General features: G+C 37.5%; 1 protein-coding gene across 5 annotated transcripts in view; it reads left to right on the forward strand.

Annotated features, from left to right (window-relative positions):
• SMARCAD1 (SWI/SNF-related, matrix-associated actin-dependent regulator of chromatin, subfamily a, containing DEAD/H box 1) overlaps nt 1-17,618 on the forward strand; it is a 48,162-nt gene extending 30,544 nt beyond the window's left edge. For 4 of the 5 annotated variants that reach the window (XM_049815111.1, XM_049815110.1, XM_049815113.1 and 1 more), the window contains 15 exons: nt 3,727-3,929; nt 5,163-5,253; nt 6,498-6,597; nt 8,110-8,169; nt 8,375-8,450; nt 8,928-9,063; nt 10,061-10,198; nt 10,499-10,594; nt 11,423-11,540; nt 11,804-11,925; nt 13,080-13,268; nt 14,161-14,279; nt 15,763-15,945; nt 16,653-16,762; nt 17,064-17,618. In XM_049815111.1, the coding sequence (XP_049671068.1) occupies nt 3,727-3,929; nt 5,163-5,253; nt 6,498-6,597; nt 8,110-8,169; nt 8,375-8,450; nt 8,928-9,063; nt 10,061-10,198; nt 10,499-10,594; nt 11,423-11,540; nt 11,804-11,925; nt 13,080-13,268; nt 14,161-14,279; nt 15,763-15,945; nt 16,653-16,762; nt 17,064-17,125 (1,803 nt within the window). In that variant the 3' untranslated portion in view covers nt 17,126-17,618. Of the gene's footprint in view, nt 1-3,726; nt 3,930-5,162; nt 5,254-6,497; nt 6,598-8,109; nt 8,170-8,374; nt 8,451-8,927; nt 9,064-10,060; nt 10,199-10,498; nt 10,595-11,422; nt 11,541-11,803; nt 11,926-13,079; nt 13,269-14,160; nt 14,280-15,762; nt 15,946-16,652; nt 16,763-17,063 lie in introns of those variants that run through there. The other variant, XM_049815112.1, reaches the window with a different exon arrangement.
• Nucleotides 17,619-17,827: the final 209 nt, after the last annotated feature.

Genomic DNA, 17,827 nt, shown 5'->3' on the forward strand with positions numbered 1-17,827 from the left:
TTTTTAAAAATTACAAATTCTTAAGGAGTACATGCAAGTTAAACTGACGCAAAATATTGCATAGGAATTTTGACATAGCATATTTTTATCTTATCACTTTTAGGGGAATGGGAGAACTGAGCAGTCAAAGATGGACTTACTTGTGCATCATATTTTGTGTACTGCAGTAGCATATGAGCTAGGAGATACAAACTCAGGGGAGGGTAGCTTTGGCTTTTCTATCATCTCTCATTTTAGTTGGCTGCACATGTACAAGCTGCTAACAAAAACCAAACTAGAAGAAAATCCAGAAGCACTGTGGACCCAAGCAAACTGAAGGGAAGCGGCAAATGCATCAGGGTAGAAATGGGAGCTGCTTAAGGTGGAACTGGAGTTTGTTGATGGAGGTTGAGGCTGCCTTTCACCCTTAGGCAGTAAAGCGAAATCCTAAATCGCCTTCAAGTGGTGTAAAGTAAGCCCGAGCAGAGCATGCTGGTGTGGCAGTTATACAGCATGGGCAGTGCTGCAGCCCAGGACTCCAGTGGACCTTTGTTCAAAGCATGCTGTGGAAGCTCAGAGGTTCAGTTGTCCGTGAAGGTCTCATGTTTTTGGACCTCACATAAAAAAAAAAAAAAATTAGCCTGGGAGCATGTCAGAGCTTCTAGTAAACCAAAGGCAACCCGAGGATCTGCTTTGCGTTCTGCACAACAGCATAACATTGTGTGTTCCACATGTAAACCAGTGGCTAAAGTTTTTTCTTGTTGTAACTTGGAGATGAATGTTAATGTGTTGACATGAAACAATACAATTTCTCTTAATAACAGATGGCTTCGTTCTCCATACCTTTATTTATAGATTACAGGATTTATATTCATGCCAACCAAGGCTTTATGCATCAAAACAAATGTTGAAATTTTTTAATTGCCTGTTAAAAATCATGTTCTTTATGTCTCTCTTTATTTCTTAAGAGGTGTCTATTTAGCAAACTTTTTTGCAAGTGTTGACAAGTGTGCCTTAGCCTGGTTTAAGCTATGAGTGTTGGTAAACTTTCTGGGTTTTGTTTAAAATGGAACAAAACCACAAACAAACCAAACACCCCCAAAACTGTAATGGCAGGCTGTCAGTAGAGGGCATCACTCCATTTATTTTTTTTATTTCTGTTGGAGTCAAAGTATAGCCTGCTTGTACATTTCAGCTTAACAAAGCTTGTTTTTATTCTGCAATGTGGCAATATTAATCAGTTACTTAACATGTAATAGCTGGATCATACAACCCCTCCTTTTTTTAAGGAAGGAATTCTAGAATACATGCCTGTAAAGTCTTGTGTTAAATTTTAACAGATCCCTGATTTAAAATTCAGAAAAATCTGTGGAAATTACTTCTATTTTAACAAAAGAATGGAAAATCCAAAGGACCTTGTATTCTTCAATTCTTTAAATCCATTAATAGAAGAAGGAAGATGTCTTTTCTTTACTATGAAATATATTTATGCATAAATATGCATGAAAATACTATAATTACAAATATGACCCAGGTTACTGCAGGAATAATTTTATTAGAAGGTTTTACACTTTTTGTAGATTGCCCTTCATGGAATCCAGGAGAAGCCGATGGGTCTGAAGGGCCTGTTTTGATGCAATTTCAGGCTTCTTGGCTCTGAAATGGAGAATATCCATATTGTAGTAAAGACACAAAGTTTAGAGAAAGGAAATGTAAAGTAACTGGTGTGGTCTTGAGGAAGCAAGTGGTGGAAGTAGGGCTTCTGTGTCAAAATTAATAATGCTTTATAGTTTAAAAGAAAAAAATTAGGACACGGTGTCACATGGCAAGTCTGTGGCTGGCACAAGGTTGTGAGAATGAGACTGGTGAGTAGCAATTCTCATTACAAAAATGACATCAAGAGCTCTTGGAGAAAGCATGTGTTCATGATGGATGTAGGAAGGATTGTGACATGGAGCCATTTTAAAAAAATAAAAATTGATGCTAGATTAGATGCATCTTCTAGCAAGCATGAGTGAAGCAACCTCTGCTCTAAGTAGTAGACTCAGAGTACAAAGCAGCAGAGGAAGTTAGCCTTGGTCAAGGTGGGAACACATGTTCTGGGAAGATGAGGACATGGTGGCAGAGCAGTTACAGCACTTAAAGATCTCTTCTCAGCCAGAATAGGAGGGAATACGCTATTGTGGGATAGGGAGCCACAGTGATACTGAATGTGGGCTGTCCACATGGCTCAGCTGCAAGCTTTTGACTCAAACACTGGTGTGCTCAGGAGTGGTGGAGAGGCCTTGTGTTAGTTTGTATTTACACTGAGATTCTGGTAGCTTGTCTTGTCCTCTGCCAGCTTGTTTGCTATGATGTTTAGAAAATGCATTTGTGTGGTTTATCTTGTTTGTCCCTCTGTAAAATGAGGGTGATACTGACATGAAACACACACATGCTGGAGAAGAACATGCATAGCCTGGAGAAGTGAAGGCTCCGGGGAGACCTTACAGCAGCCTTCCAGTACCTAAAGGGGACCTTCAGGAAAGCTGGGGAGGGGCTTTTTACAAGGGCATGTAGTGATAGAACAAGGGGTTAATGGCTTTAAACTGAAAGAGGTAGATTTAGATTAGATGTAAGGAAGAAGGTCTTCACTATGAGGGTGGTGAGGCACTGGAACAGGTTGCCCAAAGAAGTTGTGGATGCCCCGTCCCTGGAAGTGTTTAAGGCCAGGTTGGATGGGGCTTTGAGCAACCTGGTCTAGTGGAAGGTGTCCCTGCCCATGGCAGGGGGGTTGGAACTAGATGATCTTTAAGGTCCCTTTCAACCCAAATCATTCTGTGATTCTATGCAAAAAGATGGAGAAACTAAATGGTGCTGAAAGCTTGTCAGGATGATGGTACTGCCCATGAAAATGTGTTGGCAAGTGCTAATGACCTGGTAGATTTGTCTAAGTTTGTGTTTTGTCGATTTCACAGGAGGTCAGGTTCATTGCAAGAAAAAAGACTTTAGGTAAATCTTAGTGAAGAAATTCTCCTCCAACACTGACATGTGAAGAACTGAAAAGAATGAACCAATTCTTGTTGATCTTTTGGGCCCGTCAGTACTTGGTGATCACAAAAAACCTGACATGGTTTTGGGAAACTTCTTAGCTATTAAATCTTTATTTTTTTTTCCAGTCTGCCTAAATCTGGTTTGAATGTGCCATTTGTGGTACAGTTAGAACTGGAACTGAGTAATGCTGAGCTCCGGACAGATTCATAACAAAACCTTGATAGCCTTCTTAGGTTGGTTTGCTTTTATGCCTGCATTGTGCTTACATCTTACACCTTTAGTATCTAATAGGGATTGCTTAAAAGGAAATCTAATGATAATTGGTACTTTTTTTTTCCCTTCCTTTTGTGGTTTTGCTGTTAGTGAGCCTGGCCTTCAAAGCGTGCTTTGTGTTGTACATTGCCTCTCCTTGAGGATTTTAAGAGTTTAAAGCTCCTGTATTTTACATTAGAAACTCTTCAGATAAATTGTTTTATTTTAAGATATGTTTTACAGTGTGAGGAGCTGTAATGCTGACCTTCCATATGAATTCACAAAGTTTTGCACTGGGCCAAGCGTGTAAGGAATACTTGAAGTTTTGAGAGGAGATTGGGATGCTGTTGCTGTCTGCTACTTGAAATACTTGCTGCCTGCAGCAGCTGTGGATTTTCACCATAGCACCTTTGCTGCTATTACCACTGTTCATAGTTGGGGTTTTTTATTATTGTTTTGCAGTTTACAAAAATGACTAAGACTACTGGTTTGTCAGAAGACATAGTGTGGAACTGCAAGATACTGCTGAAGGAGAGGGACGTGGTTCTAAAGCTCATGAATAAATGTGAAGACATTTCAAATAAACTGACAAAACAAGTAACCAGGATTACTGAAGATGGAGGATGTGGATGGAACATAGAGCAACCCTCCATTCTGAATCAGAGGTATCTTTCCATTTTTTATACTTACAAGGGTTTTGGATAATAAGGTATACTTGAATACTGGGATTTTCAAAACTGTAGTCTCAAAGTAGAGTTGCAAGTGTTTGACACTTAACACCTCTCAGTGAGCATGATAGCAATGTGCAATACTTGAGGGAATACAATAAATGTTTTTAAGTGTATCAGAAAAGTTCGTGAGGAGGATAAGAACATAAAACCAAAAAGATATAACAGTGCTCAATACCTTGTTTTACTTCTTGCAGTTTTTGATGAATGTAGAAGCCAACCTTGAGCGATGGGATCATGAGTTGTCAACTTGTTTCCAACAAAAGGCCAAACAAAACTGTTTCTGTAATGGGGGACCGTTTATTTCAAAGAGGCCAAATTGAAATGAACCTGAGCAAACTTGTAATGTTTATCAGCTGGACTGAAGGCCCTGGTCAGGAAGTTCAGATGTACAAAATGATCTAGAACTCTGTATCCAGTGGGAGGGGCACCGGGGATGTGTTGAGGGGAAGGACTAATGTCAGAGAGGTAAATTGGTAAGGATCTCCAAATGGATATTGGGAATAAAGAGAGAGCTTAGGAGGAATGGAAATAGGTATGGTAGGGGGCATTATCCTAAGGGTTAGGAAGCAGAAGGGTGGGTGAAGTGGGAATGGCCAGAGTAGCAACCTGGATTAGACTTGGAGGCTGTTAGTGGTAAATAGCAGAAGGATTTTTCAGCTATGTCAAAATAAAACCTGAGAAGAAGAGGGAACTGTTTGGAGGGAGCCTACCGGTGATGTTTCTTCTTTGGCTAAAAATGCTGAACTGGGTGACTGGCTGTTGAGTGTGTTTTGTGGGTTGTGTGTGTTTAGTTTTCTTGTTTGGTCCCGACGCCACTAAAGGGCACTTAATTTTTTGCATATTTTAAAAATGAGCTGTTGTTGAGCTGCTTTTAACTGGTTGTAGACCACTTATTTGAGAAGAAAGTTACTTACTGTAATGTTCATTTTGATGATTTAAGATCTATGAAAATTCAGATAAACTACTTACAAAGTTCTGAAATGCTCTTTGGTATTCAGGTGACTGATTAAATAAAGTTTGTGTTTTTCACTACATGAGGAGAGCTGAAGTGCATTAAAATATAGGCAATGTTAAACTTACCATTCTGTGATTAATGTAAGTGTAAAGTTATGTTTCATGGAGAAACAAATAAAAGATGGTTACACGTTAAGCTTGATTTCTTAACAGTTTGGAACTCAAGCCATATCAGAAGATTGGTTTGAACTGGTTAGCACTGCTGCATAAACACGGATTGAATGGCATATTGGCTGATGAAATGGTAAGTGTGAAACTGATCATTTAAGAATTGTTAAAAGTTTTGCAAAAATGACTTTGTTAAATTCTTTCATTTCCTAGAAATGCCAAGCAGAAGATAAGTAATTTGTTTTAGCTTGTATAACTTAAATTGCAAACAGTTTCTCCAAATGTTTAGAAGCTGCTGAGCTCTTACTTTTAATTTGAAAGTCAAAGGTAGCCTAAGATTCATGGACACTGATAATTACAAGTCATGTCATATCTTCTGATGCAATGGAAGCAGTTTCTACCATAACATGTTATCCTCAAACCATTCATTTTAATAGCTCCTTGCACATAAATATAATTCATTCTGCTTGTCCAGCATTTAGCTGCAGTGAGCCCCTATCTTCTACTTTTCTCCATTAGTTTCAAAACAGATAGTTAACAATACAGAAAAAAACTAAGTGCGTAGAAACCTTTTCTGCTTCTCCAGCATTTCAGCCATCTCTTGTCATTACACTCCCCGTAAGTTTTGAAATAAGAGCTTAGGGGTTTGAGGTTTTGTTTGGTGCTGGCACCACCAGTAATTGTACAACAGAACAAACAGTGATGCAGCTGCCAAATGCTAAATTTGTTGTCAGTTGCTTTTAATCCTGGCTGCTGTTCATCTTGTTAGGAGCCATGAATGAATGGATGGGTTTGCTTCGCTAAGACTCAGGCAGTGTTTCTCAACTTCTGTATGTTTTGTATTTTTTAAGAACTACCTTTTGTGGATATTTTGTGGTAGGTAAGATAAATTTTTAAATCCATGATGCAGAAGACAGGAAAGTGAGTATTGGTCTACACATAGGCTTATCTTAAAGAAATCTGATTTCCATATTAAATTCCACTTCAAAAATAGCTGGAATATCCTTTGTACAACTGGCTCAAATGGAAAGAAACAATTAGCTTCCAAGTAATAATTTGTCTACAGCACTGTTTCAGGAAGGCAAATTTTTGAAGAAGATTTGAGGGATGAACTTGAACTAAAATGAAAAACTTCATAAATGGAAAAGATGAATTCCTGATGCTCAAATGTTGAGCTGAAAAGATAATTAAGTTTGACTGTGATTGTACTTAAGAAGGAATTGTCTTCTGTAAAACAGTGTGGTTAAAGAGAACAATTTTTCTATGCAGATTTGTAATCTTTAGTTAACATTGACTACGCTGTAATTGTCTTATGAGTACAAAACACTATTATGTTCTACAGATTGTAAATTTTGTTTAAATGGTTTTGTTTTCTCTTAGGGCTTAGGAAAAACAATTCAAGCGATTGCATTTCTGGCTTATCTCTACCAAGAGGGCAATAGGGGTCCCCATTTGATAGTTGTGCCAGCTTCAACATTAGGTAAGTTACAAGCTTCAAAATTATTTGTTTGTTCGAAACAACAATAAAAAAAAATATCATGGACAGACTGTGAAACAAAGATAATTTTGTGAAAGAAAACTTAATTTTCTTATGGTGATATTCAACTCCTTAAGTAATTTGAATTGGAATGCAAACCGTACTGAAGGCAGGCTTGTTCTGAATTAATTAGACCTAACATGGAATTTTTTTTTAATATGCTTTGTATGCTTCACAAAAAATAAAGCTGCTTGTTACAATTTGAACACGTTTGGCAAAGTAGTCTTTTTACTTACTGAATATTGGCTGAAATTCCTAGTCTTCAGGCTATGCTTAGGATTAGGTATCATGGCAATTGAGACATTCAATGTCTTTTTTCCTCTTTGCTGCACAGAATCTGTCAAAGCAGATCAAAATTCTAAAATCATGAGGTTGACTTTCAGTTGTGTATTTCAGTTGTTTAATGACCTCAGTCAAAAGCAGGAAGAACATGGTGGAATAAAATATGTCAGCGAAGCCAATGAGTTTGAGCAGAAACTAGTTCTCTGTGGAGTTAAATTTGGTTTTGTCGACTGATGATAGAAGGAGAAAGTAACAAGTTTAATTTAGAGAGAAAACGTTGCTTTTAATATAAAATACTTGCTTGGGCTTCAAAAATTTCTCTTAATGCATCAGAAAAGCTTCTGGTTGTTCAACATAAATTGCCGTTTTCAGTGTGCTTTTAAAATCCACCAGAAGCCTGGTTTTTTTTGGTTTTTTTTAAATAACTCTTAAAAATGCATGTTTCTTAAAACCTGAGTTGTACATAAAGGTGTAAATAAAGGTGCTTTTGTGAAGTGAATCGTAGAGGCTCATGAATTGCAGCAGCAGGTTGGCCCAAGCCATCTAGCACAGGAATGCCTGGGAAGCGCGGTCTGTCTGCAGCTTTCCTGTCACTTTTCTGGAGGTGTCTCCTCAGCTCTGATCTGGGTCCTGCCTGGGTCATGTGGAATTTATCAGAGGACCCCCCTTCTGCTGTGGTTTTGAGGTCAGCATTTGTTGACTGTCAAGCAGTTTCCCCTTGGGCATGGTAACCTTGCTGGTGGCCTCTCTGCTGACTGTACACCTGGAGCTGGGTCGAGTTGTCAGGCTTTCTTGCCTACTCCCAGAGAGACTGTCTCTCCTGAATGAAACACTTCTGGATGTGAGTACTGAAAAATGAAGTGATGTGCTTTCTGAGGATTTAGCCATCTAGGGAAGAAATTGGGCTGAAAAGTTAAGCATTGTATTATTTTTTTGTGGTGGTTACAGACTGTTTCTGTAGGAGTTTAAAGTGCAAGCTGGTTAAGCAAGAGTGAGTTACATTGTGGTCATGGGTTGTTTGATTTCCCTAAGTATTATTCTTGACCTTCAGGGGAATTTAAAGGGATTTGCTTTCAAATCAGATGTTTGGTTTAATGTTGAGGTGTGTCTGAAGCTGCATAAGACATAACAAAGGATAAATGACTTGGGTTTTATTTTAATGATGTCTTACAGATAACTGGATAAGAGAAGTTCATCTGTGGTGTCCTGAACTGAACGTCCTTTTTTACTATGGTGAGGAATCTAATTTAGGAATGAATCTAATAATACAGTTGCTTGCATGGTCAGCCTAAGAAAAGATGAATTGCTCATGGAAGCATTGTTTTAAGACAGTTGTTTAAATACACATATTTATTGAATGTATTTGTGTACTGTCTTGATTTTCGTATGTATATAAATATATGTAATCGTACTCATTTTATGTTTTGTCCCTTTGTAGGATCCCAAGAAGACAGGAAACATCTCAGGGTGGACATTAATAATAAAGTTGTCGATTTCAATGTGATTGTAACTACGTAAGTACAGTAATTGCGTAACAAGTGAGATTTAGTTAGCTGCTACTGACCTCTTGTGGTACAACAAAACAAACCATGTTTGAAGTTTGGTGAGATGGGAAGGGAACTTATTTTTGTTTTCAGGTCATGGTTAACTGAAGTTTTATTAATGTGTAACAGATACTATGTTATAGATGCTTTAGATATTATCTATTAATTACATAATACATGCTAATAGATACATATTACTTTGTAATAAGTTTGCACAGTTTTTTGTGCAGAAGTGTTATCGAGAGCACTGGCTCAAGTCAACTGTAATTATTTGCCAGTAGTAAACTGTGTTATGGTTGGTTACTTCTAGGCAGTTTTACTTACTGGCCCTCATGTATTCTCTCCATAACTCTTAACAATTTTAGAGAATTTAATTTGAATGTGATAATAGTATGTTCATGTTAAATTTGCATTTAATGTGTCTTTTATGATATCTTTCTGTGACAGATACAACTGTGCAATTAGCAGCTCAGATGATCGAGGACTGTTTCGCAGGTTGAAGCTTAACTATGCAATTTTTGATGAAGGTCATATGCTCAAGAACATGAGCTCTGTACGCTACCAGCACCTTATGACAATTAATGTAAGAGGCTTAGTTATTGTTGGGTTAGAGGGGACAACTCCTCTTTTTTCTGTTTTGTAGTTATGGGCTGGCAAAAAATGGAGTATTAACTGTAAAGTTTATATACACGTGGTGGTCCAGAAACTACAGTATGTGAGTAGTTATAAGTGTTGATGTGGTCTTAGGAGTGGATCCTGCATTGTGAACTCGTTCAGGGATACAAGCTCCCAAAGAAATGAAATGAATTTCCTATAGCATCATTACAATGACAGTAGTGGTTCAGTTTCAGTGTTAAGCAAATTTCCAGTTTTATCCCACAATAGTAAAGATTATAAAAATGCTATTCTGATGACTTGCACTGAAACATTGTAGTATTTAAGGACCTACTCTGATAAGACTGAGCAAGAAAAGCTAGCTTTAAAATTATTTTTTCTTGTAGCTTGTGGCTTGAGTCAGCAGCATTGTGAAAACTAGAGAATTTGAGTACAGCTCTTTCTCTGATTATTGTGATTTAGCACTGTAGTATTTGTACTTGGCACTTATGACGACTTTTTCAAGATCATATTTTGATGAAAAGCCTTTTTAAGAAGCTGATCTTTAACCAATTCAGCTATGGCTTGTACTTGCAATTCAAAACTTGTGTGCAAGTACTGTATGACATTAGAAAAGATATGATATGGGGGTAACAATTAGCACATTAACTTAAAACAAACAAACCAAACCAACCAAACAAGAAAGACCCTAATAGAGCCATGAAGGCTTTTCTTACATCTGGACTAGGGTTCCTGATTAGTCTTAAATTTATATATGCTCAGTTCCCCACAGATCTGTAAACTGTTTTATTGACTTAACCAGGAAATTGTTTCATGAGATCTAAATATATATTAAGTTTAAATAGTTATAATTTAAACCAAGCTCATTTTCTCAGTTCTCCATAGCTGTGTTGTTTCTGTCAATATCTGTTTTTAACCTTTTCGACTAATGTTTCTCACTGCTGTTTTCCACTTTGGACAAACAGGCAAAGAATCGCTTACTGCTAACGGGGACTCCAGTTCAAAATAATCTGTTGGAATTGATGTCCCTCCTGAATTTTGTCATGCCACATATGTTCAGCAGTAGCACAAGTGAAATCCGAAGGATGTTCTCTTCAAAAACAGTAAGTATGATATATTCTCTTGTTGAAAATAACTTTTTTTTTTGCTATGCCATTGCTGCATAACTCCTGTTTTATTGGTGTCTTACAGAAACAGGTAATGTGATTATCAAAATCTAGAAAATGAAACGATGACATAAACCATTTAAAGTAAGAATGTGGCATAACAGGATATCTCAGAATACTAATGGTCCTCTTGAATCTGTTCTGGCTGGGTTTTTCATCAAGTTAGAATAGTTAAGGTAGTGTTGTTACAGCTGAAAACTTCACACTGTAATTTAATTCTTGCAATATTTTCCTTAGAAGAGTGCTGAAGAACAAAGCATATATGAAAAGGAGAGGATTGCACATGCAAAGCAGATAATAAAACCATTCATCTTGAGAAGAGTAAAAGATGAGGTAATGCTTTATCTTTAAAATAATGGTTTCATATTATCGAAAAGCCTGATAATCTTTGAGACAAAAAGTAGAATTTAAGGTCAAATTTTGTCAGTGCTAGTTTTAGTTGTTTATGTAGGAGGAGCAAGAAACTTCAGCTATTTTTCAGGAGTTTGCAAGTAAAAAAATGACCTGCTGCAGCTTTGGTATTTGGTGCTTATTGTTTGCTGACTATTTACAGCTGGAAGTTTTAGTTAGGAAAGCTCACTGAAAGATGATTCAGTTCACTGCTAAGCGATGAGAAGTGAGAAATCCTCTACATTAACCACAAAAATATTTGTGACTTTGTAGTAATGGCGTTTTATTTTAACTGAAAGGATTAAGGCAGTGAATGTGCATGTATGCATTTGTGTATATGTATGACTAGAAATGTGTGTTATTTTGCTATCATCAAAATGTTTATTTTTTATTCTAAAATCCAAAACCTATTTAAATTCCTCTATTTAGAATTGGATATATTAAAGAAAGGAAAAACTTAACAGTGATCTGAAAAGTGCTTCTGTGTACTTGCATACTTTAGTAGTCAGTGGCTTGAAGAGGGTATCTCTGATTAGCAGGGGAGTGGGTTCTAGGTATTGCATTTATTATTATTTTGTGCAGTTTTGATGGGGGGGTGATGTATAATCCAAATCAAGTCAGACTGCTGACTCAGCAAAGTTGTAGCCAATGAAAAGAGTTGGGGAGGGGAGAATGAATAGAGTAGCTTAAAAGCAGGCTTGTAACATAGTACAGAATTACTGACTGTTCAGTACAGAGCAGTTTTTACCTGGTATGTTTTTATTTTGGCAGGTCCTTAAACAACTACCTCCCAAAAAAGATCTCATTGAATTATGTGCCATGTCTGAGAAACAGGAACAACTATACTGTGATCTCTTAAACAAGCTCAAGAAAACTATTAACAGTAATGGTATGTGAGGGGCTCATTTCTTTTTGCTGGATTTTGTTTTCATGCCCAAACATATGTCAAATGTGTCTACAAAGCCCTTGCTTTGTAGAAATGTCTAATACTCAGAAACTCACTATATCCCTTCTATGAATTTTTCCTAAGTTCAGGTAATAGGTGAAATGTCAAATTCGGTCCTTACAAATAAAGTTCTCCTGAGAGATGAAGATGTGTCAGATAGGCATCTATATACTACTTCTCAATATACCTTATTTCTTTGTTTACAGAGAAAAACTCTGATATGGGAAATGTAATGATGCAACTTAGAAAAATGGCTAATCACCCTCTCTTGCATCGTCAGTATTACACAACTGACAAGCTCAGGACAATGTCCATGCTTATGCTCAAGGTAAGGTGATGAGATTCAGAAGCAATCTTTAATTTCTCGGAACTTTCAATGCAACTTAAATAGATTTTTTTTTTTAAATTTTTTTTTGTCAGTCCTCTGGTCAAAAGTGTGTCTTTGCAAAACTTAATTCATTGTTGCTGCTTTTTATTTCTCTGCATCTATCCAGTGCTTTAGTCAAGCTCTGTATGTGTTTAACACTGATTTTTGTATGAGATATTAGAATGGAGAGAACAGTTGTGGGACCGCAGTCATCTCCTTTTCATTAGCTCCTCCTTAACACCTCTTCCCTCCACCCCAAAATTTAAAAACAAAGTACTTACGAAAAATATCTTGGGTAGACACTTGAGTTTACTAATATTTTCTGACTAGCAAGAAATTAGGCTGTACAGAACTAAAATAGGGAAGGCATAAGTATTGAACTGTTGAGGATTTTTATTTATTTATTTTTAATTTGGCTGGGGTTAATGCCTGTGGAGTTTGGGGAAAATTGTTGGTTCTTTCTAAAGTATACAAAAAAAAAAAATCTGAACATGCAGCAGGTGCTCTTAAGAAAGTTGCAGCTGGCTTTGAATAGCTTCAGCTTTGTTTTAAAATAAAGCCAATCAAGGTTGGGGGGAAGGGAAGAAGTGACCCATTGGTTTATGAAGGATTTTTGTCCCTTTTTATTCCTATTCATACCATCGTACTCTCCAGATGTGGCTTTTCTTTTCCTCTTTCTTCCAGGCATGACATCCCTCTACCCACCCTACATCTTGGGCTGGGCTTCCCATGTCTTCTACCATCTATCCAAGGATTGGACCCCCTTTTAGGGAGTGTGTCTTCAGGGGAAGAGGTCTGATACAGGGGTAAAAGGTCATAGGGCTTGATGGGAAGTAGGTAATTGCTGTGGAGGTCGACCATATACTACTTAGTTTTTGGTAGTGCAAGTTCTTGTAAAAGCTAAATTGCAAAGTAATGATCCTCTACCATAAATCTGGGGTTGCAGAGTTCATCTTTTGTTGCTTGCATGAGCCACGCTCTGGCATTTGTCCATGTCTAGTTGTGCTACTTTGTTCTTTCAGAAATTTTGAATGTTATTGCGTGGTGTTTTTGTTTTTTCTTGTCTGTCTGGCGAGATCGTGTATTGCATTATTTCCCTTCATTTTTGCTAACAGGAACCCACACATTGTGATGCTAACCCTGACCTTATCTTTGAAGATATGACAGTAATGACAGATTTTGAGCTGCATTTGCTTTGTAAGCAATATTCTCACGTCAGTGACTTCAAGTTAGACATGGATCAGATCTTGGATTCTGGAAAGTTTAGAGCACTGGAACGCATTCTCTCCGACCTTAAAGAGAAGGTTGGTACTAGAGGTAGCTGAAACGTCTTTTTCTGTCCATCTAAAGGGTGGCTCTAAATAACTGGTTAAATTAATGTCTGCTAGCTGTATATACAACCCAGTTGCTTTTCTGTGGAGTATTACAATGCGATTTAGTGCATGTGCAGTATTGCAAAGCAGTGCTTACATCTTTTAACGTGCAGTCCTGCCTATGCATAACACTTTAGAGACAGCTGAAATAAGCTTTCCCATTTTTCCAGGTTTCAGAATATTAATCCTGAGTTAACACTACTTTCTCAATGTACAGAGGGCTAGCACAGCACATGAATTTCGGCCTTCTTTTGGCGATTGAATAAGACTGTATTACATTAGAACAATCATGTATGTGTTAAGACAGTGTAAAGGTAAGAAGCGGTCACTGCTTTGAGTCATAGATTCAAAGTGGCTTATTTTACAAATAAGCATGTACTTCAGAGTATCCTGAGTTTGCACAAGTGTGCATTGTGCATCTGTTTGGTTATTTCAGACAAAAGAGTGCTACTGCTCTGTATTATATGGAATATAGCTTAAATTTAAGTTTCTGATGAAAATATTTTCTTGCTTTTTATAGATGGAGTAGGTCTGTCAATTATGCATTTGACATGATTTCTAGATTGCTTGGACCACCTAAGTACAAAGTAACTAAAAAATTATTGCACTGACAAAAAGTGGGTTAATGCAGCAGAAATACTGGATAAGATATCTTCACTGAAAGTCAGTCCTGACTTGATGAATTTCAGCTTAGTCTTTTAGTTTGGAAAATGGCGATTCAGTTGAAGTAAAATCACATGTTTGCACCAATAAAGTATTTTGTGTAGTTCATTATCTGTAATTGAAGTCTTTTAAAACTTTTGTTCTGCTTTGTCATTTCCAGGGTGACAGAGTTGTATTGTTTAGCCAGTTTACTATGATGCTGGATATCTTGGAAGTTTTCCTAAAACATTGGCAACATAGATATATTAGGTTGGATGGAAAAACACAGATTTCTGATCGGTATGTGTCTTTTTGCTGAAGATGAGAGAGAAAAAGTGGATGTGTGCATGGAGGCGGGGAGGTGACTTAAAACCCTTACCTTTGTTTTCCAATATTGTCCTGGTTTTGGCTGGAATAAAGTTAGTTTTCTTGCTAGTAGCCGGTATAGTGCTGTGTTTTAGATTTAGGATGAGAATAATGTTGATAACACACTGATGTTTTAGTTGTTGCTAAGCAGTGTTTATACTAAGTCAAGGACTTCTCAGCTTCTCGTACTGCCCTGCCAGCAGAGGCTGGGAGTTCACAAGAAGTTGGGAGGGGACACAGCCAGGACAGCTGACCCAAATGAGCCAAAGGGGTATTCTATACCATATGATGTCATGCCCAGTATATAAACTTGGGGGAGTTGGCCAGGGGCCACCGCAGCTCAAGGATTGGCTGGGCACCAGTCAGCAGGTGGTGAGCCATTGTATTGTGCATCACTTGTTTTGTATATTATTATTATTATTACTACTACTATTATCCCTTCCTTTTCTGTCCTATTAAACTGTCTTTATCTCAACGCACAAGTTTTGCTGCCTTCCCCCCCCCCCCCGATTTGTCTTCCCCATCCTACTGTGGGAGGAGGGAGCGAGCAAGTGACCATGTGGTGCTTATTTGCCAGCTGGGGTTAAACGGTGACAAATGTATAGAATTCTCTGGTTACTGGGCATTGAAGGGGTTTCATGTTGGATTTCAGATCACCTTAGTATGGATGAGGCTGAAAGGTGAGTTTTAGATGGTTGGGTTACAGTCGTAGCTATCAGAATGGAAAACTTTTTCTTCAGCAGTTCATGGTGTGTTTGATTTGCTTGTGTGTCAGCATGCCATAACAAAAGCTCAGCTGTAGATACTCCTTGGAAGTATACCTCTGTTACACTAGGCGGAGAAGCCCCTTTTGTTTCTCTAGGACAGACCATTTACTTTGTCCTTCACAGCTGAAAATGTTGCAATGCTTTTCTTGTATTTGAGCTGTGCTGCTCTTCTGCTGTTTCCTGTTTCATGATTTTTTTAAAAATTTTTTTAGGTGCTCTTTCCTTTGTTTCAAAAAAATTGTCATTCTTGCTGTGGTATGATTTCCCACGTACAGCTGAAGTCCGTTACTTCCCTTGTGTGTGCAGTTAGTACAGAAGATAGTCATGAAGCTAAATTCCTCCCTCCCCCCGATTTGTTTCATGTACTTAAGTCTTCCCTCAACTTGCTCTTTGTATTCTACGATCATCCAAAATCTTGTTCCAAGCCTCTTCCCGTTCTTTGCTATCGATCTGTCACTGAGTATGTTTCGCTGGTCACTGCTCAGGACTGTTGGTCCCCTTTTTCTTTCTGCATAACATCTGTACTTCTGAGCTGCTTTGCAACACCACTGCCCTCCCTTTCAAAAGATCATCATAACTTCTGTGTTCAACTCTGGAGCACATGCAGTGTTTTCTCCAAGGCCTGATGTGTGTTTTCTTGTGTTCTGCAGGATACATCTAATAGATCAGTTCAATACGGATATGGGTATATTTGTATTCCTCCTGTCAACCAAAGCTGGTGGCTTGGGAATTAATCTGACCTCAGCAAACGTTGTTATTCTTCATGACATTGATTGCAACCCATACAATGATAAGCAAGCAGAAGACCGATGCCATAGAGTAGGTCAGACGAGGTAAGACTTTTTAATTATAATGCGTAGCTTTTCTTGGAGGCAAGCTTTCAAAGGAAGCTAAAAGGACAATATTTTATGATTAAAACTGCCATTTTAAGCAGAGACTTGTGTAAACCAGCTCTGGGTTGTGTGGGAGTTAGGTAACTGTAATTGTCTTAGCACAAGAACAAACCTAATTTACATTCTCCTTTTTCTAGTTCTTTGTAACTCTCAAATTCTCTATAACTTTAAAATTTTCTGGTGCGAGGAACTGTTTCAAGGGAGATCTGAAGTCTTCGGGACTGTTTGGCAAAGCTGTTTGCTCTCAGGAGACTTCTAAGCAATAAAGTGCTACCCTATCATCAAGAGTGGGCTGTTGTAGAGTCCTCTGTCAGAGTAAGCTAATGTGAGCAATAGAGTATGTTTAATAACTGTTATGTCAACTGTAGTATGGAATGAGGAGGAAGTTGAGTTGTTTCTATTAGTGGAGATTTTTGTGACCATTCAGACTTTGCGGTGGCTGGGAGTGCAGAAGAAAGCAAGTTTTCTGGCAGTACAGAGCACAGTTGGTCCAGACAAAAACTAGAAGCTCTTCCTATTGCCGTTTTGTTCATTTCCTCCTCCTTGTTTTAAACCACTGCCAGCTGAGTAAAGACATAGCATCCTTCCCTTTTGCACTACTACAAAGAAACTATAAAAACGGATTTATTCTATTTTGTGGTTTTCAGAGAAGTAAAAGTCATAAAGCTAATCAGTAAGGGAACTATTGAAGAATCCATGCTCAAAATCAGCCAGCAGAAATTGAAGTTAGAACAAGATATGACTGCAGCAGATTCAGGTAAGTTTCTTGCACATAACGACGTCTGCTTAAGTGAATTAAGGTTGCTGCAATATATTATTCTGAAAAAACAAGGTTCTTGATGCAGACAAGCCTTTTTTTTTTTCATGTTAAATAAACTAGAAAGAAGTATTTGTGCTGATTATTGTTCGGTTTGACGGGAAAAGCCCTCTGAGTCTGACCCACAAATCAATGACAGACTCCTACAAGTAGAGGATTTTGTACAGTTCTGGGGATCTAGACTTTTGTCTGTTTATGTGAAATATTTTGAGCTGTACTAACACTTGGGTTTATTCCTCAGGAGAAGAAGGAACCATTCCAGCAGATATAGCCACGCTATTAAAAGCTTCTTTAGGTCTCTGAAATGTACATATGTTGTGGAATTCAAGGAAGAAAGCTGATGTACCCCAAGGACTCTTACATTACTGATGACCGTGAATTTTATGAACATTTATAACTTTTTGTAGTTTCTTTATTGTATTCCTCATGGTATTGAAAATTTTTAACACCAATAGCATTCTTTTGATGCTTAAAAACATAAATGGCCCAAATGTGCCAACATCAGATGCTGAATAAACATTTTACAGTTCACTTTTCAAAACGGGGACCTAAGTAGTAATTGTTTTAACAAATCTGCTACGGCTTAAGATTTGTCAGTATTTTTGTAATTATTTCTACCTCCAAATATATATATATATATATAAACTGTCTGTTTCACTGGATTACACGTGTAGATTTTTTTATATGTGCCTTATTTGACAATGCTCAAGTCTGTTTCTGCTTGTTTTGGTTCATTTGATGTACCGTACTGGTTTTGTATCAAGTTGTTCAAATAAAATTCCATAGATTAACAAAATGTTTTCATTTTTTGATTATTTGAGGAGAGGGGGTGATACCTTGCATGTTATAAATCTAATAGGCAGCTTTCAAACTGGTTGAAATGTTTCATTTGAATGGACTTGGCTTTATCCAGCAGTAGTTAATTACTAGTGTTTCATTATACTCTAATCACAGTTGTGTTAGGATACTGATTATAAAAACAGAATTCCTGCCAAATGGAACTTT

This window comes from Accipiter gentilis, chromosome 12 (genome assembly GCF_929443795.1).
Source record: "Accipiter gentilis chromosome 12, bAccGen1.1, whole genome shotgun sequence".
In the NCBI taxonomy this organism is placed as follows: Eukaryota; Metazoa; Chordata; class Aves; order Accipitriformes; family Accipitridae; genus Astur; species Astur gentilis.